The sequence below is a fragment of the Cydia strobilella genome, chromosome 16, assembly GCF_947568885.1.
Source record: "Cydia strobilella chromosome 16, ilCydStro3.1, whole genome shotgun sequence".
NCBI classification, from domain to species: domain Eukaryota; kingdom Metazoa; phylum Arthropoda; class Insecta; order Lepidoptera; family Tortricidae; genus Cydia; species Cydia strobilella.
Genome location: NC_086056.1, coordinates 3547698 through 3570161, shown reverse-complemented (window position 1 = coordinate 3570161; position 22464 = coordinate 3547698). Strand labels below are relative to the sequence as shown.

General features: G+C 39.3%; 5 protein-coding genes across 5 annotated transcripts in view; 1 reads left to right on the top strand and 4 right to left on the bottom strand.

Moving 5' to 3' along the window:
• Nucleotides 1-15261, top strand: part of LOC134748337 (bifunctional glutamate/proline--tRNA ligase) — an 88055-nt gene extending 72794 nt beyond the window's left edge. Inside the window, exons 28-31 of the mRNA XM_063683107.1 lie at nucleotides 12624-12865; nucleotides 13216-13376; nucleotides 14317-14460; nucleotides 15036-15261. Coding sequence (XP_063539177.1) covers nucleotides 12624-12865; nucleotides 13216-13376; nucleotides 14317-14460; nucleotides 15036-15201 — 713 coding nt within the window. The 3' untranslated portion in view covers nucleotides 15202-15261. The remainder of the gene's footprint in view (nucleotides 1-12623; nucleotides 12866-13215; nucleotides 13377-14316; nucleotides 14461-15035) is intronic.
• Nucleotides 586-5296, bottom strand: LOC134748214 (phenoloxidase-activating enzyme-like). Its single transcript, XM_063682929.1, has 9 exons — nucleotides 5209-5296; nucleotides 4772-4929; nucleotides 4161-4306; nucleotides 3796-3932; nucleotides 3157-3319; nucleotides 2378-2586; nucleotides 1654-1808; nucleotides 1184-1280; nucleotides 586-768 (listed from the first exon to the last, which is right to left on the bottom strand). Exons 1-9 carry the CDS (start codon nucleotides 5267-5269, stop codon nucleotides 608-610), a joined length of 1287 nt encoding a protein of 428 aa, XP_063538999.1. The 5' UTR covers nucleotides 5270-5296; the 3' UTR covers nucleotides 586-607.
• Nucleotides 5937-11314, bottom strand: LOC134748484 (uncharacterized). The gene is made up of 8 exons (XM_063683285.1): nucleotides 11246-11314; nucleotides 10191-10242; nucleotides 9901-10106; nucleotides 8930-9044; nucleotides 8838-8842; nucleotides 7628-7913; nucleotides 6457-6635; nucleotides 5937-6095 (listed from the first exon to the last, which is right to left on the bottom strand). The coding sequence occupies exons 1-8, from the start codon at nucleotides 11312-11314 to the stop codon at nucleotides 5979-5981; spliced, it is 1029 nt and encodes a 342-aa protein (XP_063539355.1). The 3' UTR covers nucleotides 5937-5978.
• A 637-nt stretch (nucleotides 15262-15898) lies between the features above and the next one.
• Nucleotides 15899-17975, bottom strand: LOC134748284 (DNA repair protein XRCC4-like). Its single transcript, XM_063683017.1, has one exon. The coding sequence runs from the start codon at nucleotides 17919-17921 to the stop codon at nucleotides 17289-17291; it is 633 nt and encodes a 210-aa protein (XP_063539087.1). The 5' UTR covers nucleotides 17922-17975; the 3' UTR covers nucleotides 15899-17288.
• Nucleotides 17976-20989: 3014 nt separating this feature from the next.
• Nucleotides 20990-21776, bottom strand: LOC134748390 (uncharacterized). The gene has a single exon (XM_063683171.1). The coding sequence runs from the start codon at nucleotides 21718-21720 to the stop codon at nucleotides 21052-21054; it is 669 nt and encodes a 222-aa protein (XP_063539241.1). The 5' UTR covers nucleotides 21721-21776; the 3' UTR covers nucleotides 20990-21051.
• Nucleotides 21777-22464: the final 688 nt, after the last annotated feature.

The following is a 22464-nucleotide window of genomic DNA, read 5'->3' as shown; positions in this document are numbered from 1 at the left end:
TAAATTTTGTAGTCACAGTAAATTTGCTGCCATATATCGACACACGATTAAAACTAAAAATGAAAATGTATAAAAATACCAAATAAAATATATAAATGATTTTTAGTGTTCCGTGCATAACTTTGTTTTGACAAACGGAACACTTATTTTATTTGTATTTATTATTTTTATATAATTTTGACCCATGTTCTTTCACTGATATGTGTTAAAATTGTTAAATAACAAACGAAATCCTCAACGCCATCTAGCCGAGAATAGGCCAAATGTGTAGGCGCCATCTGTGCGAGAATAAATTTTTCTTGATTTCTGAGGCACGTTTTTTCCTTAGACTTTATTCATCAGGAGTTACATGGGTCTTTGATTTCAGTATAATCCAGGGTTCAAAATTATCCAGATAATTACAGTCTTTGATAATTATCACGATAATTATCCGATAAATGCCGGATAATTATCCCAGGTATGGATGGTGTTATATTTATTTTCTTTGAAATCTTTAGTTTTTAGGTTAATATATTATCAAATCGATAATTAAAAATCACGATAATTATCAAGATATATCATTGATAATTATCCTTTCGGACCCTGGTATAATCTGTGTAATCATTGATCAAGGTTGAATAGTGCTCTTAATCCACGGCAAATACGCTGACACCTTAGTGTATACTCCGGGCACGTTCACCAGGCCGCACGGCGTGGGGCCGAAACTGACGACACCCACTATCTCGAACCTGTCCGTCTTGGCGTACATTAGAGGTCCTCCAGAATCCCCTGTAAACGAAAATAAAGTTTAGTTCAAAGTTCAAATATACTTTATTCATAGGCCTAGCAACAAGCACTTATGAATGGTGAATAATATATACATATATATTATCTTAAGCTAATTATCAAATCAATTTATTAATGTTAATGTGTTGTTGCACGTGTTTAGTCGCACCAAAGAGCAACTGTACAATTTGCTAGCCAAGCGAGATAGGTATGGTATGTGCACGTGCTAACGAGCTCCCGCACACGTTAATTATTTTTGTTGTCTCTAAAACACTGATCATCATCTTCTTCCTCGCTTTATCTCGGTTTCTTTTTCCGGCTCCCATGAGCACTGGCAACTTGGCACGGTTTTTTCACGATGTCTCTAAAATACTGATGAATATATTTCTAAAAACATATCAAGCACTAGGCAGTTTACCTTTGCACGTATCCCTGCCCTTTTCGCCTCCGGCGCATATCTGGTTGTCCCACAAGGTGACGCGGCGTTTTGGCACGTCGTAAACTGGTTGACAGGACTGAAATTATTGAGAACAAAAATAAATCTTTACAACCTAGGTCCCTGGAGATACATAACTATGTTATTATTTTAACGGCCTCCTAGGCCTCCTAGCCCATTAACGGCCTCCAAGCCTAGTCGGTAATTTATTTGTGTGGTCATCATGAATGTTTGTTCGTGTGTTGTGGATGTATAGCCCCCAGCCTGCCGAGCCTCTCGGTGGACGGAAAGATGGCGGTAACATAGACACACATTGTCTAGGCCGGCAATGTACGTAAATCTATTGCCGCTGTCTCGCTTAGGCGCACGTAACACGCTTCGTAACCTATTACTACGAACGTAATGGCAATATTTCCAGGCATGTTCGAGAAAATAGTAGTTTTATTTAGTACCTCAATGGTCTTGTAAGGCAAGTCGACGTGCAGCTTGACTTCACTGTTTGAATGCGTTTCGTTATTGGGCCCCCAGCCTGCCGCGAATAGCCTCTCGGTGGACGGAAAGTGGGCGGTTGAATCGCTCGTTGGGAGGCAGATGGGCCTGATGAAATCTGAAATTTGAAAATAATTCTCCATAGCCGTGTTTGGGTAACAATTATTTCAGCTTTATCTTTTGTTAGAGGTGAGTACTTGAATGGGTTCGAAATAATATGTGCCATTCTCAACGAAAAGGGTACTTATTGTCGGTTGTCAATAAGGCGCTATTTCCATATAGCTTCAATTTGAAATCAACCTTATCGACAAGCGACAATGTGGTACCTTTTGGTTGAAAACGTCACATATCGTGGAGTGTAAGGGTCTTGCGTTAAATCACAGCATACAAAAGACACTATTGGCCGCATCTTTGTATATACCTACCATCCTACCGTGACTTGACAAAAGATAAGAATTGATCCACTAGAGAGGCCGAAAGAACGTAGGTTACGTTGGTATTCCACCTCTAATATCTTGGTCCAATGTGCACCGCGTCTCACTCTCTCACTAAGCAAAATGTGAGATGCAAATACACATTGGACAAATAAATTGGACAGGTGACATACCACTCTTAGGTAGTAGGTCCCTTTCGAAGGAGATGATCGTGCCGGTGATCTCTATGCAATTCATACCCTCTTTTGTTTACCTGTATAAGGTGCAAGTCTCGACAATCTCAACAAGGCGAGGTCGTTCCTTCTTAATCGATTAGTCGGCTCGAAGCCTGGATGTGGTATCACCCTTTCGATAGGTATGACCACCGGTTCTTCGGTGCAGTCCATACCGTCCCCCCCTTCGACGGGCACGCAGTCCGCACCGGGGTTTGATATGTCGTATTCGCCGAGCCGCACGTTTGCTCTAGAAAGAATAAAAAAGTGTTTTTCATCACACTCGCTCAATAAATGTGGAATTGCACGCAGGCTTAGCGGGAACTATAGAAAAAGCGTTTTCCCAAGTGAGTTATGAAGTTTCTAGTATTATAATTAACAGTTTTTTGTCCTGTATACTTCAGTTTTGTATCGCAAGTGTGATGAAAAACATTGTGTGTAACTCGGGGCGTAATAATATTTCAAACTCGAGTCTAAAAATCGCTCCGGCAAGCCTTCGCGATTTAACTATCGTTTGCAATATTTGACTTATGCCACATGTTGCACAATGTACTATATCATACGGGTATAATGAAGTACAAGTATAAAACAGATTTAATTAATATGGACAAATATGACCTTGCATGGCGACCCTGTCATAGCTAAGGAAAGTATCTTACGGCGTCCCAGCGTTTGTTCGAGTCCAAGCCCTTCACTCAGTCGCCCGACGTCAGTACATAGCGTCTAGAAATGAGCGCACCCCCGCAAACTACCCTGGTTATGGTTAAATCGCTTCTTTTGTTTTCTATCACCCTGTCATGAACTAATGAATGTATCTTACGGTGTCCCAACGATAGAGGCCAAGCCCTTTACACAGTGGCCCGCCGTCAGCACATAGCGGCCGGAAATGAGGGCGCCCCCGCAAACTACCCTCGTTATGTCACTCCTTTTATTTTCTATGATCGCTAACCACGGGTACTGTTCGATGGATGTTGCGTTTCCGCCTGAAAAAAAAAAACTGACTAGATTTTTTTGCCATTTTTATTGAGCACTTTCCAAAGCACGGGGTCCTAAATCTTTTTGCATGCTTTTCCTAACCAGAATTATTGACAATACTGAGCATCATGGGGGCTTAACCTATTGTCTTTTTTTAGGTATTAAAAAAAGTTATGACCAGTCTTAACCTCCGGGCTGTTTTTTATGACTGCAGCATCGGCAGCTGCTTATCTAAGCAAATTTAGAAGTCTTCAGAGGCTTGAGATCTTTTAGCAGTCATATTACTCACTCACTTGACAATAGCCCTCTTCTGCAACGCTAACTGGTGCGGATCCATACGCGGATTTTACCTAATGGCACCCGCGCGCGTGCTCCCGTTCCGTGCACGGGTACCAGCTAGCAGACGCCCCTACACAAGCTTCGAAATCACAATGACTAACTGACTGACTGTCTCGTTCACGCGTCGTGACCAAAACCGCCTTACCCACTATTTTGTTGCCGCTGCTCCCATCAATCCCACAGCATCCGCTGCTAGGGTGGGGAGGTGCCGCGGAGGGCACACAAAGGCCGGGCTTCGACTCTGGCCCGCAGCACACGAAGAAGCCTGTGGGGCTGTGACATCTGGATGGAAAAAATACATACTTAAACTGAAATAGATGTCACATACTAAAGAAAAACTCACCAATTTTTTGGGCGACACTTACCCCTCTGATCTTCTCTGGGCCTCCACTCAAGGTTTTCCTGGTCCATCGTTCGGCGTCCGTACGTGCGATTATGCCGTGGCTTAAGTACTCGTATAGGTACCCTAAAAAAATTCAGAGCCGTCTATCCATCAATACCGAAGCTTACCTTATACTATTAACATAAGCTTTATCCTTATCCGAGACAGTCGGAGATTGCAATCTCATCGCTATATGCTGACATTCGAACACGCTTATACATTGGCCTTCGCTGCCCTCCGGTGTAAGGCAGGTGTTGGTAGTTGCGCAGCACACCTGTCATTAAAAGACGTAAATCACACGATACCACAGAGTAAAATACACCACACTACACCAAACCACATCACAGAGTAAAGTTTTGAACTATGTTGTCCTTCTCTAACACATTCTCATTACTTTAATTACTGGTCAAAGCAACCACGAACGATTTAAAAGGCCTACTCCACTTATGGTTAGGGTTCTTCAATATAATATGACCCCAACCGACATAAAGCGTGATACTTGTGCATCTTTGTGAGCTCTGATAAACCGTCAGGAACACACACTTACCTAGTCGTCTAATACGGGTAGGTGTAAGGACTTCCTCAGTTGGGCTGTTCTACGGTTCGACCGAAGACATTCTGCTGTGCTATCTTGTTTCGGTAAATGTCCATCCCGAACATCCGCTAAGACAAGACAGAGGGCACTAACCTTTAGTGGAGCGTTCGTATTTTGTTATAGTTAATTATTTGAATAAAGTACCTTAGGAAGGCCGCCTGCGAATCCACATCCTGATCTCATCAGAAAGTCCGACTCGTAGGGAGTGATTTTTGTCTTGTTTACTATTTTCCTGAGCTCTGGGCACTCTACTATACTTCTACATTCACCGCCTTTGCCGTCAGGAGTTAAACACTGAGATTCTGTACAAAATAATAAATTGATATTATTTGTTTGAAACTATGTACTTAAATAACTCAGAAGCAAAACAATAAGGCTTTATTGGGAATACTTCGGTTTCCACACAATGTTGTCCTTCACAGAACAGTGACTGATGAATGTTAAAGAAATATTCTTCAACCGATTTAAAGTCTCTTATTTTACTTCTAGCTAGACCTACTCCTACACGAAAATTAACATCGTCATTTTTGGTGTTGATACCGTAAACTCAAAAAAACATAACTTAAAACTGGTTTACTTACGCCCTTCCACAACATATAAATAAGTCAACGTTATAACAGCAAGAAGCCATATTGTCGGCATTTCCACTTCTCACTCACAGGTCACGGTATTTTATAATTTTATTTTATTGCTTGTGTTCGGCAGTCGTTCACTACAGGGAGAAAATTAAATTGTATTGTTAGCCTCTAATCTTCTATAGCTTGTATGTATACTCGTAGATAGTTTTAACACAGTAACCAGTCAAGCAAGATGAGGTCATCTTCCGCGGCGTTATAAGACCGGAATTTTGCAACTGCAATGTGCCTTGCTAAAGCCGAGCGCTGGCAAGCTGAATAAAAAAAAAACCGGGCACGTGCGAATCGGACTCGCTCACTGAGGGTGTACTTTTTAGTATTTGTTGTTATAGCTATCACGGTTGATGGGATACAACCTGGTGACTGATAGACGGACAGTGGAGTCTAAGAATAGGGTCCCATTTTTACCCTTTGGGTACGGAACCCTAAAAATGTAGATACGTTGTTGTGTCTGTGTAGATATGATAAAGATCCTGACCATTCTTTTTGCATGTTATTGGCACTAACGTTTGATTCCACTATTTTGTACCACCACTCACATAAGTACGAAAGGTTAAAGAGACAAACAATGATGTAATTATGAGATTTATTATAGACAAACGAATGAAGTCCCTATGGATGTATTAAATACTTGTGTATCAAAGCATGGAGAAAAACACACATTTATTTATAGTGATATTTTATTTCACCTTGTATTAACTCTAGTCAGGCGTAGTCTATTGGAATATACAGGATATCAGCCAGGGCTGGTCGATGTAATAGATGTGCATTGTGACAACTCCAGGGCTCCCAGCTAGCGCGTAAAGGCAGTCTGGGCCAGAAGTGACGATCGCCTAGAAGAAAACGTAGTTTACTTAACTTTTTTTAATGAATTCAAGGATTCAATAGAAGAAAAGTATTTCTGTGGGTAATATGTTTAAGTATACGAGCTTCCGCCCGCGATTTCGTCCGCGAAGAAGTCGTTTAACACTTAAAATCTCGTTTAAGCGTTTCTTAGTTAATCTGTACAATAAGACTATTTCATATTTTATGGCTATTCCTACCTTCAATGATTTAGGTTGTGCGTTATCTGTTTACATAAATGTAATGGGATTAGCCACTACTATCTAGATTCCTCGTTTAGGCGGTTCACCTTGCAGTGATTCGTCAAACGTTAATCGTAAACTCAGTTATTTGTGCTGTCAATCAAGTTACCTTCACAGCAGACTCGCTAGGGTGCTCAAACCAGTTCCTAGCATCACTGTCCAGGTTCAGCACGCCGAAGACCATCAGGCCGGTGGCAACGAGTTCACCAGATTCCACGATAGGGAACCACGGGAAAATAGGCTCGTCGCAGCTCAAGCTGGGGTCCATCTTGTAGTAGTAGTGGCGGCCTGCAAGAAGAAAGGCATTGAATTTAATGACGGATGTGCACGAACTTTATTTACGATGTTATATGCCATCTTACCTTACCCTATCTTTCCCAAAAATGCGTTTCTATGTGTTTTTTAGGGTTCCGTACCCAAAGGGTAAAAACGGGACCCTATTACTAAGACTCCACTGTCCGTCTGTCCGTCTGTCTGTCACCAGGCTGTATCTAAAGAACAGTGATAGCTAGACAGTTGAAATTTTCACAAATGATGTATTTCTGTTGCCGCTACAACAACAAATACTAGAAAGTACGGAACCCTCGGTGGGCGAGTCCGACTCGCACTTGGCCGGTTTTTTGTTTGTTTGTTTGGGTAAAGCGTAAAGCATAATGAAACGACTTCACGTGACCAACAGTCGCCAACGATGCTACGTAATTTCTATAAATGTTCTGTTCTTCTGTTTTTGTTACCCGTACATGTTCGTACATGTTTGTGACTATCAGGAATAAATGTCTTTTATCTTATCTTTATCTTAACTTAAATACAATCACTCCAACAAAGAAATCTTTCCTGTAATGTTCTTTTTAAAAAAAAAAAAAAAACCTGATCCTGGCAGTCGGCTCATTACTTTCTATAGTTTCTATTGGTTTTTCTGGCCGTCCATTTTTTCTATTTTTATTCCTATAGTAGTTTAGATTCTTCAACCGATCAAGCATCTACACGGACTGGATCAAGTTCTGATACTGAAATTCTGCTCCCACAACCTTGATGCTGGCAAAATTGTCCCAATGGACAGATGCCATAAGAACCAAAAACTGAACTGAACTGACTGACAGCTGTTCTTTAGTCTTTTGGACCACCATCAACAGAGGCGCCAACTGGTGAGCAGAAAAACGATAGCCCTCATTATGCCAGGATCGCAAATAGTAAAAATGCATTATAAAATTTACCCGCCCTTTCGAGAAACAGGCTTGATTGATATCGATATGTCAGTAGTACCTGATCTTTGCACTTACCCATCCACGGAATGCAGGCCTGTTTGGTGAAGACACCCTCACTGACGAGCTCGTTGGTGGTGTTGGAGACTTGTACGACCTCTTTATTAGTTCCCACAAGCCACACGCCGCCATTCTCAATGATCTTGTTCTCGTTGGCACGCGTAATAGCGCGGCTGCTAAGGATTTCTGAAAAGTAAAGGGCACAATGTTCTATTGTATGTAAAGGCCTTTCCACAAATGAATCCCGTGTATAGTTAGATATAGTTTTATGTACAAGGCTTTCAAACGTGAAGTGAAAAACGAACTAGAATAACTTTAATTAAAAGTCTGACTAAAAAAGCTCAGAAATGACTTCTCGCATGGTCCGACAAGAAATTTTTCTCAAAAATGGACGGCAAAGTCGACGTTGCCGGTTAAAAAATAGGTCGCGAAGTGCGTAGTTTATGGTCAGTCAAAAAATTAAAAAGTTGAAAACATTGCAGTCTCGATTTCGGGACTGCAATGTTGCATACAAATTCCATTATTTGTCGAGTTCCAAACTTTTTAAAAGTTGAAGTGGCCATATCAAATGAAGGCATAGGTCCATGAAACAGCCAAACAGATGATCAGTACTTATTATTATAATGTTGGTACCGCGACTATTTAGGTGTCTCAAATAGGTTGGCGTATTTTCAGCAGAAAAATACACTTCTATTTTTAATTAAAAAAATAAAAAGGCGGCAAAGCAAAACATTTCACTTTTTTTCTGTAAAAATATATACATAAGAACGTTGTTTCTGTAAAATATTGCTATTATATTTGTATTTATTGCGCCATTTTTGAGAAAAGCACTATATATGACTCGGCTGGAAGGCTATTTGCAGGCTTCGGATTCAATTAAACGGACTCCCAAGGTCGTCCGTTTAAAACGAATCCTTAGCCAGCAAGTAGCTACTTCCGAGCCTCGACAATAATGTACTAATAAAATATATATTCAGGGCGCCACTTACTACGTAACTGTCACGTTTCTGACGTAAAACGCGCGATTTCGTGGTTGATCCCATAGTAAAAGTTGCTCAGTATAATCTCAAAACTTCCTTGGCAAACGGGAATGCACTTATTATATGGCCAACCTGTATATTCTGTAGCGAGCGACTTAACTGCGCGCGTACAGTGCGCGTACAGTGCGCATGTTGACAACGTTAAGTATTTTAATGCCGCGCAAGAACACAGAATTTTATAAGCCAACCAAAACTTTTTTAATAGCCAGAAATTGTGTATTGGGCAATATTCAAAGGTGCGGGGTGTATTGGAAATGTATAGTGGACATTATTAAAATACCTTCAGTGGTGAAGTACTGCTGCAAAGTGTAGTATTCAACATCATCCACTGTCCAGTCCGTGAAGCCCACCGCATCCATGTCTTTGTAGTAGGGAGTGAACTTGTCTTTCGGCAGCTGTAGAAGAAAACAATCAGTTAATAGTGTTCAAATTCAATTCAATTTCAATTTATTTATTTCGCTTGAACATACACAGTTGTTATGTGTAATGGACGGATATACATATTTTTAGGAATTTAAGACCGGCTGCTGAACAAACCGACATCTGATGACACTGGAAAAATATTTTGTAACCAACACCTACCCTAAGGTTTTGTAATGGTTTTGTAAGTTTTTGTAACGCAAAAAAATATTGATGATTTTGATAAAAATCTAACATTAGGTACCTAATACCTATCAGTTATTCATCATTTGATGGTGAATGGTGTTATCGAATAAGGAATAAACGATGGGTTTAAAAACGCACCAAAAGTAAGAGTATCTGTGGTTCCTAATAATCTTTTCTAGTTAGTCTTAAAGCTTGCGTTGAAATGTATATATCGGTACATTTTCCTTTTTGTTAAGCTGTTAGGAATTCGCTACTATTATTGATCCTGAATGTAGTAGATTACAGAAAGAAACTGACGGGCAGCCTTTTGGTCTGCGACTATGTCTGGGGACATTGTATGGAAGGAACTTACAGCAACTTGCTTGTCGCTACATCGCCGTTGGAATAGAAGAAGCAGCACACGATATTGCCAGAGTTCATGGTACATGGAGATATAGATGACGGGCAGCCCGTTGGACTGGGCTTGAAACATCCATTAGAGACATATCGTGAACTTACAGCAACTTGCACGCCAGCTACATCGCCATTGGAATCGTAGAAGCAGCACACGATGTTTGTCAGAGTAACAGTACATGGAGATATAGATGACGGGCAGACCGTTGGACTGGGCTTGAAACATCCATTAGAGACATATCGTGAACTTACAGCAACTTGCACGCCAGCTACATCGCCATTGGAATCGTAGAAGCAGCACACGATGTTGTCAGAGTAGCAGTACATGGAGACAGAAGTGACTGGCAGACCGTCGGCCTGGGTTTGCGACACCCATCCTTCTGAGACGGCGTTCGTGAGTGTGCGCGGGATGTCGAAGAAGAAGGTGCCGCCGAAGTTGACGCCGATATCAAATCTTACTGCAAAGTTAGATGATATATTTATTATTATAGTCAACTTCTAAAACAAAACAACTGTAAACAGAATAGTAAAAAAAAGCTTACTTCTCAATCCGCCTTTCCATACGCCTGTAACATAATAAAAATTAAAGATTACCTAATGTAAGGATATAGGTTGCGTAATATATTTTATGTATATTCATAATTTTAAACTAAGTATCAAAAACATATTTATTTATTAAGTACAAATAATTAAAATGACTTACTAGAGCTGCCCACAGCTATAATAGCGAATAAAACCAAAAGTTGCTTCATTTTGACACTACACCTGATTATAGTGATCGAGATTTATTTTCCATCTTTATATATAAATACTCACTATCTTGCTAATTTCTGATTAAATCTTCTTCCTCTTTGATTAAATTAATGTAGGTAATTTCTTGACACAGCAACATACTTTACTGGTAACGGTGTACCTTATACCTTTACGATAAGGATTACGAATCAGTGTAGAGATTGTAATCTATCTATAATGACTACTTTAAAAAACTAGCCTATTGTTTGCACATACAAATACAGAACACAAATAAATAAATATTAAGGGACATCTTACACCATATATTTCTATGTCTTACACAGATCAATCTAACCCCAAACTAAGCAAAGCTTGTACTATGGGTGCTAGGCGACGATATACATACTTATATAGATAAATATATGACTCAGGAACAAATATTTGTGTTAACCACACAAATAAATGCCCTTACCGGGATTCGAACCCAAGACACTTCACAGGCAGGGTCACTAGGCCAGACCCGTCGTCAAAGGAATTTAAAGGTACAAATGGTTTATTCGCAGTAATATGGTTACAATGGTCTACAAGGAACGTAGTCCATGGAAGCAGAATTTGAAAAACCAAGATTGATAAAACTACATTTAATTTAAACCGATTTATAGAATGAACAGTCGACGATATCCATTCAGGAACTATTATTGTTTATTTATTTTATTTATATTGCACAATTTAACAAAAATGGCGGATCCTTTAAGGCATTCTCTACCAGTCCAGTTAACCATTGGGCTAAACGCCAAACGGAAACAGGATTGGTGCAGGAATGTAGAAAGACGGGTAGGTGTATTTTCATTTCGCCCCGACTTACAGCGGCGGCGGTCACGTGGGGCGGAAACAAATAGGAATATACACCATAAGACGATAAGAGAGTAGACATGATGATTACCAGGATTTAAACCCGGGACCTCCTACTTTCTAGGCAGGGTCACTACCGAAGTACCGGCTAGGATAGGATTAGATAATAAAATTCAATTGTTTCATCATCCTGGGTTAATCAATGAAATCGACGATTTGTTATCAGAACCCCAAGTGAAAATTTCATTCGATAGCGTGACGAGCGTTTGCGTTATGTCTATTTTTGTATGCGATTTTGAACAGCGCGCCAAGCTTAACGCAAACGATAATTACACTAGGCGTACAGTTGTGAAAAATAATGAAACCAGGAAACCACTTACAGTCTTTTAATGATATGACTTCTGTAATAATGTCTTTATCATGTTCAAAATGTATTAAATAAGATCATTATAATCCAATAGATAAGCACATACAGATTTAACACAACAACAATAACTGTTGTTGGCCTTATTTTATGTAAGCATTAATATGTCTTAGTTATATTTACGGCTGTTGTTATGCTGAATACCAAAAAAATCAAAGTGATATAACAAAACAGTTTCTTGTAACATTACTATTAATTTTTAAATAATTAAAACGATGAGCCTCGGAAATAGATTATTATGAACAAACGCAAATTATTATTTAGCTAATCCAACATACGTACTGCTAGCTAATTGCTTGATTGGGTTAAATTTACCGTTTTTAGGGTTCCGTACCTCAAAAGGATAAAACGGAACCCTTATAGGATCACTTTGTTGTCCATCCGTCCGTCCGTCGGTCTGTCTGTTAAGGCCCTTTATCTCGGGAATGCGTGGAGGTCTCGAGTTGAAATTAAAACTATATACCTGGGTAGACCTGGGTGACCTGGGTCTACAGTCCATTAAAGCTGTGAAAAACTTCTAAGTTAACGTAAACTCACTTCTCTAGTAGCATTTCCGTGTCCGGGTCCGGGTCTGAGTTCGGATCCGGGTCGTGGACCGGGTCCGGGTCTAACTGAGTCACTACTAAAATACACAAAATAGTTCTTTACCTGTTGATAACAGGAAAACCTATTAGAAATGTGCAGTCAAGCGTGAGTTGGACTTAATTACTTAGTTTTTGATCCGACCCCTAAGGGTTTTTTAAAGACATTTCACTCACGTTTCACATAGAAAAAATACATTGTTAAAATTATGTAATGTACGAAAACCTTGGAACGCGAGTCCAACTCGCACTTGGCCGGTTTTTTTTATAATTCTGAGAGATTTGCAAACGACAAGACTTCTAGTAAGTAACACAATGACATAAATTATTTCTCTGGCGTCCATATGTAAACCCTAAAAACCTTTTTTTCCTTTTCATTCTTTCAGGTGTAATGATCCTGGTCCATGGCGACGACCGCGGTCTGGTGTTGCCTCCCCGCGTAGCCGACATCCAAGTAATAGTGGTGCCTTGTGGCATCACAGCCAGCACTGGTAACGAGGATCGTCAGAAGCTGATGGACGAGTGCAGCAAACTGGTTGGAGAGCTGGTGGCCGCTGGCATCAAGTCTGAGGGCGATTTCAGGGATAACTATTCGCCTGGATGGAAGTTCAACCATTGGGAGCTTAAGGTAAGCTAGCTACTTTACCGGTGTTGCCTCTCCGCGTAGCCATCCAACTTATCCTAGTCATTGTGGTGCTGCGGAATCACGGTTAGCACCACCACCACCACGAGGATCGCCAGAAGCTGATAGACGAGTGCAGCAAACATGTTGAGAATTGGTTGCCGCTGGTGTCAAGTCAGAACGTGACTTCCTGACCTCAGGGAAAACTATATCTACTAAAATATCAACACCAATATGCACACAATGGTCTCACAGTCTTGCTTATTCCTTTAAATCCTTATTAAGGATTACAGAAGCCAGTGTCAGCTAAAACATAAACATTCCATCTTACGTTTGTACCAATCTTTTCCCATCAGGGTGTTCCAGTCCGCGTGGAGTTAGGACCCAAAGACCTGGCGAAGGGCGAGCTGGTAGCTGTCCGAAGACTCACGGGAGAGAAGCTCACGTTCAAACGAGCCACGGCTCCTAAGGATCTGACGGATCTACTTGAGAGGACGCATCATGAGATGTTCGCCAAGTTAGTATTACACCTAGTCAAGTTGACAGTAGTTATTACGTAGTGGTAGTGGTATTAAACTGTGCAACTCGATTTCGCGTGGAACTGGGAGCCAAGGACCTGGCGAAGGGCGAGCTGGTAGCGGTCCGAAGACTCACGGGAGAGAAGCTCATGTTCAAACGAGCCACGATGGCTCCTAAGGATCTGACGGATCTAAGTACTTGACAGGAGTGACAGGACGCACCATGAGATGTTGGCTAAGTGAGTATTATCAACTATCGTCCACTATCGTCTGTCGCTTTTCCTCCATATCGTCCTCATTTTCCTCCCTGGATATTGACATTATTGAAGATATTTTACACAATTTCATGAACATTAACCATAGCCATGCTTCGTCCATGTTCTTTAAACTTTATACAATTACTAGCTTTTGCCCGCGACTTCGTCTCAGTGGAATTAGTTCCAATGGTTCCTGCAGTTAGAGTAAGTATAGCGCCTGGATGAAATCTAATGGCAATAATTTTGAGCATAATATGCTTACACCAATTAACATTAATGCTTGATTGCCACCGACGTGGTATATAAAAAAAACAGGCAATTTATTAATTTTCTCATTTCCACCCCCCTTTTCACCCTCTTTAGGGATGATTTCCGACATAAAAACTGTCCTATGTCCTTCCCCGGGACTCAAACTATTTCTATACCAAATTTCAACTAAATCCGTTCAGCGGTTTAAGCGTGAAGAGGTAACAGACAGACAGACACACTTTCGCATTTACCTATATAACATTAGTTGGATTTCTGGTGAAATTGGTACAAGGCATACTTATATTATACTGAACAACTTCTACAATGGTATCGAGCTCGAGGTTGATCCCATAATGAAAGTTATTCAGTTTGACCTAAACATTCACCTCGCACTATATGATTGATTTAACCTATATTTTGATATTGTTCGCAGAGCCACGAAGGAGCGCGATGAGCGGCTGTCGTCGGTGACCAAGTGGGAAGACTTCACGGCGGCGCTCGAGAGGAAACATATCCTGCTCGCGCCGTTCTGCGGGGAAATACCGTGCGAAGACAACATCAAGAACGACAGCGCTAGGTACATTTACCCTATTAGGACCAAGGCCACTCGAAACTTAAACTGACTCACTTCAAACCTCAATATTTTTTTGAAAAACAAATCCAAATGAACGTTACGAAATATTTATCATCCAAAAGAATTAAGTCAATCCTACCAGCCAACAAGGAAACAACTCAAAATTAGCATCAGATTACTTTGCCCCACATGTGGATAAAATGCAACTTTCTCATCAGTTTTTGAACAATCAAGAGAGCCTTTTGAAAAAATACTAATGGCATTATTCATAAACGCGTTACTGGCCTGGCCCCGTAGACAACATGCCAATCGCTAACGCTCCGTAGCGAGCGAAGCGCAACTCTCACCGTCACACTAACATGGAAGAGTGATAGAGAGACACAAAGCGATTCGATGGCGAAGCGATAGCGATTGTCACCTTGGCTAAGCCGCCTGAATTAGCTATGAATCGTTTGTCTTTATCCGTCATTTTGACTTATGTATTTGTAAGAAAGGTATAAGAAAGGGATGAAACATAATTCTAAATCAGGGCCGTAAAGTTTTATGAATAAGGGGGTAAATACAAGTTTATTTCGCAGGACGGATGACGACTCAACAACGGACGTGAAAGCCCCCGCCATGGGCGCCAAGTCGCTCTGCATCCCGTTCGAGCAGCCGCGCTCGCTGACCGCCGCCGACCGCTGCATACACCCGGCTTGCAACAACAAACCCAAGATGATCACGCTCTTCGGACGAAGCTACTAATTTAGATTAACAGATTTAGTTCAAGTTTTATATTCAGTGAATAAATTATTGATTATTCTATAGTTGTGTTTGAAAGTCCCATCCGTGCATATAATCTGCAGGCTAAAGCGCTTGCTAGACGGTCGCCGATAAGCTCCTCGGATCGCGTGGCCTTGGTCTGGACGGACCGTGTAGACAGTTGTTTCCAACAAAATAGTATTATATAATCTGTGGCCCAGCCATACAAATGGGAAATCCAAAATTGCCAACTGAAATTTGAACCTATAGTCCAGGGAATAGAGTTGGTTTTTATTTAATATTGTCTTCGGATTGGTTTTTATTTGTTTGAAAATTTTACGAAACAAAAGAAATGCAACTGTTCCAATTGAATACCTATGGTTTTTCATCGAACTGAAGAAGAACTTACAGGTAGGACCTTGGGCCTTAGAGGCTATACAAAATGAATACACCTAGTATGTGGCTGTGGAAAGTGTTAACTATAATAGTTTCAATTGTTATTATAAGTATGCATGGACTTTTTATATACTGGCAACAAAAAATGTATACAAATTAAATGCTTGTCTGTTGGGAGTTTAAATGTTAAGGGAGCCATTCTCAAAGTGTACTCCGTGGACCCCTGGGGCTCCGCAAAGCCTCAGTTGGGGGGGCTCCGCGAGAATACTTGTATGAGAATAAGAAAACCAGCTCTTCTATAGGTATATCTGGTCCACAGTGAGTCAGTGACGAACGATTTTTTTTTATTTGGGGCTTCAAATATTTCGCTTACCAAATGGGTTGCGTCACAAAAGTTTGAGAACCGCTGTGTTAAGGCATCAGTTGTAGGGCATGCCACAGGTGTTATGACATTCAGATATGTACTCTCTTTGCAAATTTTTCAAAATGGCGGAACCATGGGGGTATGCAAGGTCTACAGACTAAAACTCACAGTACCACTAGTTTAACAACAGAGTACAAGTGGGTTCAGTGTTTAGTGAACAGAGTAGATGACTTTTACACTATAATGTGTAAAAGGCACTGGTCGTTTGTCGGGAGAGTGAGAGTGAATCGACGAACAGCATTGTTAACGTAGTGTACACAACCTGCTACTGTATGAGCAAGGCTTCCGCTGCAACTATTTAATTAATGTTATAGCTTAGGTATTATATTTCAGTTTAGTTTAGAAAAGTTAAATTTAATATAGATAGCATGTACAAATTAGAATAATTATTATTTTAATGTAATGGGTTGGTACCTAAATAAATAACTTTTTTTTTAACACATTCACTGTGGGAGGGGGTTGAATGACCCTATGCAAAGTATGGTTAATTACGAGTTACACTAATTGCCATAGCGGAAGGTGATCTTTGTTGAGCACAAGAGAATCTTAATGTGAAAAAGGCATACACAAAACCTGTCCACTTTTTATTAATGAGGTAAGTATGAAAAGTTCGATTTTTTTATTACCAGATAATTTATTGTTTGCATATGACCAAAATGTTCTTTTTTTATAATACACACTCATTAAGTGAACCTTTATTTTTACATTAACATGACATCTTTGATAAATATTACTAATCTACATCAACAAATCATAGATCTCAAAAACAAAAAATCTATTGTCTATTCCTAAACTGAAGAAAAAATAATAATACAGTTTAATCTATACAGATGTAGGTTAGTATTTCAGAATTTAATAATAAGTTTCAAATAAATACAGACATTTTTATGGGACATATCTGTGGGACACTCCAGTAATTTTCTAGTAACTGACAATCAGTAGTCTGGCAAAAAAGAGTAGAAATTAAAAAGTGGCAACACTGTAGTGTTGTCCCTTTCAAATCAATCTAAGAAAAACGGGACGAAACTATAGTGTTGCCACTTTTTAATTTCTACTCTTTTTTGCCAGACTATATATTTAAAGAGATCACAGATAAAATAAAAGTAATTAAAATTTCTATATGTAGTTGGTCAAGCAAATCTTGTCAGTAGAAAAAGGCGCGAAATTCAAATTTTCTATGGGACGATATCCTTTCGCGCATGTTTCGCGCCTACATTTTTTAAATTTGCCGCCTTTTTCTACTGACAAGATTTGCTTGACCAGCTATAGTTTAAACATTATTTCCTTGAGTGAACTTCTGTATATTTTCTTCAAGTAGCTCTATTCTCCTCTTCTTAGTATTCAATATCTGAACAAACTTCCCATACAACACAGACTCTAAAGTGGTCTTGATGTCTACATATTTCTCCATTTCCTGCTTGCATTTGTCTAGCTCTCCAGTCAATATGTTGGTCCTCTCATTATAATCTGATATGGCTTGCTGTAAACTCTTATTTTCATCCAATAAGAAATCTATCAAAACGTCTTTGGACTCGGGAGCATCCAGTTTCAAGGACACCGATCCATGGCTTCTAGTTGCAGTAGAACCTACGAATTTCTTCTTCCAAACGAACGTTGCCTCATCATCGCCGGTCTCACTAAAAGCGTAGGTAAAATCATCACTGTCACCTTTTAAACTCTGTTCAACATTTTTCAAGTATTCTGGTTTAGTTTCGTCAAAACCGTCCCTGTATTTCTCAGCAAACTCGGCAGAAAATCGCCCCGACCAAGTGCGTTCTCCTTCGTACAGTTTTAAGCGAAATACGTCTGTTTCGGTATCTTTCCACGAGACTTTTATGTAAATACTTCGATTGTTTATGTTAAATTTTGTTACGAATGTAGTATTTTGTTCATTTATATCCATTTTTATAACATTTTAGTGGTGCTATTATTATGAAAAAATAGCATGTGATGTGAGTGACACTTGACAGTGACATTGACATAAGACATTGACGACATTGACTTTGACCGCTGGACTTCCGGTTCGAGCGCCATCTTGATAGTTAGCATCGTGATTAATTACTTTGTTTTTTGCTTATTAATATTGTTTAAAGTGTAATATCGATAGCTTATTATACAGTAAACTAATGTGGTAGTGTGCAGTGAATGGAGAATTAATTTTGAAGCGCGTTTAACCACCATCTTGGAGTCAACGGCCGGTAGTCCACGTGCTTCTTGTAAAGACTAGCTATCGATTTACAAGAGCTAACAAATCACCGTACACTGTCTTGTACAACCGTACAATTTTTGTCGTTTGTAAACCTCTCAATACCTTGATACTGGCGAAATAGTCCCACTGGGCTGAAGCCATAATTTTAAAAGAAGAAGAAGAAGACTTTGACCGCTCTTCCGGTTCGAGCGCCATCTTGATAGTTAGCATCGTGATTAATTACTTTGTTTTTTGCTTATTAATATTGTTTAAAGTGTAATATCGATAGCTTATTATACAGTAAACTAATGTGGTAGTGTGCAGTGAATGGAGAATTAATTTTGAAGCGCGTTTAACCACCATCTTGGAGTCAACGGCCGGTAGTCCACGTGCTTCTTGTAAAGACTAGCTATCGATTTACAAGAGCTAACAAATCACCGTACACTGTCTTGTACAACCGTACAATTTCTGTCGTTTGTAAACCTCTCAATACCTTGATACTGGCGAAATAGTCCCACTGGGCTGAAGCCATAATTTTAAAAGAAGAAGAAGACTTTGACCGTTGATGACTTCGGTTGACGATGGGTTGACGTGATCAGCGTGAACTTGCCAGAACTTGTTTAACCTCTTAAGGTTTCTACAGACGGTGCAACAAATGGCAATGGCATACGATTTTTGATGATTGCGGGCTAAGCTCCTGCTTAGTACAATCTGGCAAAAAAGAGTAGAAATTAAAAAGTGGCAACACTGTAGTGTCGTCCCTTTCAAATCAATCTAAGAAAATCGGGACGACACTACAGTGTTTCCACTTTTTAATTTCTACTCTTTTTTGCCAAACTACCGAATTCAATCGATCGATCAAATGCCGCAATGTATTCGCATGCGAATATTTATAATTTTTGTAGAGGCTTTAACACACACAACTTTGCGATTTATCGGCACAGCGGCAGCTGAATTGCTGAATATTGAATATTGATAATAAATCGAGCAAACGAAAGATTCCAAAATTGAAATGAGCGTTGTGAGGGTTTCAAGGCATGAGGGTTAAACAAACTTGGCTCCCGAGTGAAACAACATTTTTCACCACACCAAAGTGAGGAAAATACTAACCATCACTTTAAAGTCCACCCCAAAGAGGAGGTATAATAATATATGTATGTCCATCCTACCAGCCAACATGATGAACAACTCAAAATTTGCATCAAATTTCTTTGCCACTCCTGAAGATAAAATGCAACTTTCCTATACAATACAATACAATACAATCATTTATTAATAAAATTAAAATTTTACACGTCATAGTAATTTACAATGCTATTCTAAATTACATTATTATTCACATACATTAAATTATTAAAATTACAATGCATTATTATAAATTCGGTACACAATTGTTAACTAAATGTTTATTATATATAATATTATAATGATTTAAATATGCAGGACTCATGTGACATTCTATTCCTATCAGAAGAATTCGTTTAACGAGTAAAAGGCAGCAGAGACTAGGTATTTTTTAAGTTTGAGTACGAAAGAATTGTAGCTATTCGCAGTTTTTCTGTCTTCAGAGACTCGGTTATAGATTTTAGGGCCAATTGTGTGCAGACATTTTTTAGATTTAGCTAGCCGTGTGCGGGGTGGACGAAGTTCGTGGCGGTGCCTTAAGGCCATTCCGTCGGTTTGCCGCTGTCTCTGTCACATTTCGCAAGAAAGAACGGGAAAGATCACGCGCGCCAAGTGTCAATTTTGATCGAATTTTGTCGATTTTTATTTATTTTAAAAACGTTACCCTACAATATCGAAATTCGAAAGCTATGAAATTATTACTTAAGTTAAGATTGTTTTTTCTTCTTTTTTTATTTATAGTATCACATAATAAATAACCGAGTAAAGTTGGATTAAAAGTCCGAGTTAGAGGTTACTTTGGGAATTAATTGTATCGAGCGAAGTGTCATAATTCGTGTATCGGAAGCTATGATATTAAAGATAATATAGTCAAGAACTACATATATTTTTTCCACGTCTACGAATATCAACGCTTCTTAGAAAAACAGGATCATATAAGGAGATTTTTCGCCTTCTGGCTCAGGGAACCGCCTTAAGTTGTATTTGGGTTCCGCAGCGTTAGACTGGAACTGTTCGTAATTAAACCTTACCTGTTTAGCTACCTCTAGGATGTAACCTATCTGTTTCTGAAATATAAATAAGAGCCTTTACGAGCGCATGGAGTACTATGAAGAAAAAATCCCCTTTTTGGGCGACAATACAAGCGTAGGAAAAAAACAGCACCTACGGCTCTAATTATGCTCCAATGCCAGCGCCTTACTAAGTATAACATTCACAAAATATGAAAAAAAAAAGCATGTGTCAATAAAGAATTCTTTATTAGACATTATAAAATACTTCGGAACAATACCTATTAACAAAATACAGCATAAAGTCCTTGTAGCAAGTGTAGCAGACTACAGTTTCTATTTCTTGTTGATGAATAGGTAAATTTTAAAGTCATGTTTGACTTTACCCATTTCGAATTACCAAGTAAACTGCAGTTTGAATTATACATACTTGTATTTTTGCTCAAAAACTCCCATTAGTGTCAGTACTGTAATTTCTTTTGCGCCATTCGTGAGCTTATCGAGTTGAAGAATGACCCTGTGATAATGTATTACATGAACACTAAAGCAAGCTTTTGTGCAAAAACTAAAGGACTTTAACGATTAGAAGGTGTTACCATATTTTTTTATCGCATTTTTAACAATCTCAATCCTTACTAATATGGACGTGGTTAGATTTTTGGATGCCGAATGTACAATATGCATAAATTACATAAATGCTTTTTTGAAAATCAATTCATAATTTTGTCTGGATAAATCTTGCTCAAACGATTAATAAATAGTTTGGTGTTAGCGCATACTGCGTTCGAAGTTTTGAATGAGTCCACTTCAGATTTTTTTACACGAATTGTGTTTAAAAATCTACTACAAAGTGCTTTCTCCATTTCAATTTTTAAATTGAAAAATTCTTGAGTGTCTTTTAAGCACGTTTCATAGTCTGATTTAATTGTTTCATACTCAGTTTTGAGTGTGTTTACTTTATACTTTAGTTGCTTGTTTAAAGTCAAAAGAACTTCTATCAAATCTGGACGAGTATTGTTTGAAGAGGTATCCAATTCAACTGGCAAAAATCCTCGAATTACGGTCATATCTCGTTTACTTTCTTTTAATCCGTTTGGAATTTTTTGTTTCCAATAGAAAAACCCGTCCTTAAGTTCATAGTGGTAATCTTTTCTCTTTTCAGATAAACATCGTTTTATACTGGTAAAATACTCCTTCTCGGTCATGTTAAATTTTTTACTAAAGGTCGCTAGTCTGTTGTACGAAAATTTGCCTTTCCATACAACATCTGAATGGTATAGATTTAGTTTGAATGAATTTTCTAGCCAACCGATCATCACATACCATCGTCTACCATCGATTTCTAATGGTGTAATAGTAATAGCATCATCTAAATCCATTGACTTGTTGTATATAGTAAATGTGGGTCCGGTTTTTGTTTTGGATATTTTTAGAATTTGTATGGTCTATTTAATTTCCATGATTTTAAAACGCATTCTTATATTATTTATTAAAGACAACAAGAAAGTGACAAGTGCCAGACTGTCATTCTTTTGATAGCATTAAGGCCCCTCCAGACTATGTGCGTGAATCGCGGCGCGACTTCGCGGAGAAAACAAGTCGCGACGTTGACGTATGACTTCACGGCGATTTCGCAGTTTGGTTCTCGCCAATATGGCGGAAAAGCATCAGCTGATCGAGCTTAACTGCTTGTTATCTATGGCATCATACGTGATTTACCTATTTTTCCATTTTGTTTTGTTGTAAAACCGTAAAATATAGCCGCTTTATATAAAGGTTCCTCCACACTCGTGCGCGAATCGCGGCGCGAAGCCGCGAAGTCTGGAGCGCGCTTAATATAATTATTATTTATCTTGCCACATATGAGTCAAAACAGTGTGTAATGTGGAGTCTTGCCAGTTCGCGCTTCGCGCCTCCTTTGACGCGGGCTAGTAAACCGACAAAAAACTAGGCGCGAAGGCGTGAACAATCTGCGAAATCGACGTCACACTTACGTTCGCGGCTTCGCGCCGTGATTCGCGGCGCATGAGTGTGGAGGGCCCTTTAGATAAATTACTCTGTCCTGTGCGGAAAGAAAAGAGTCGTGGTATGTATGGGGCCCAATACATAATACACAATAATGG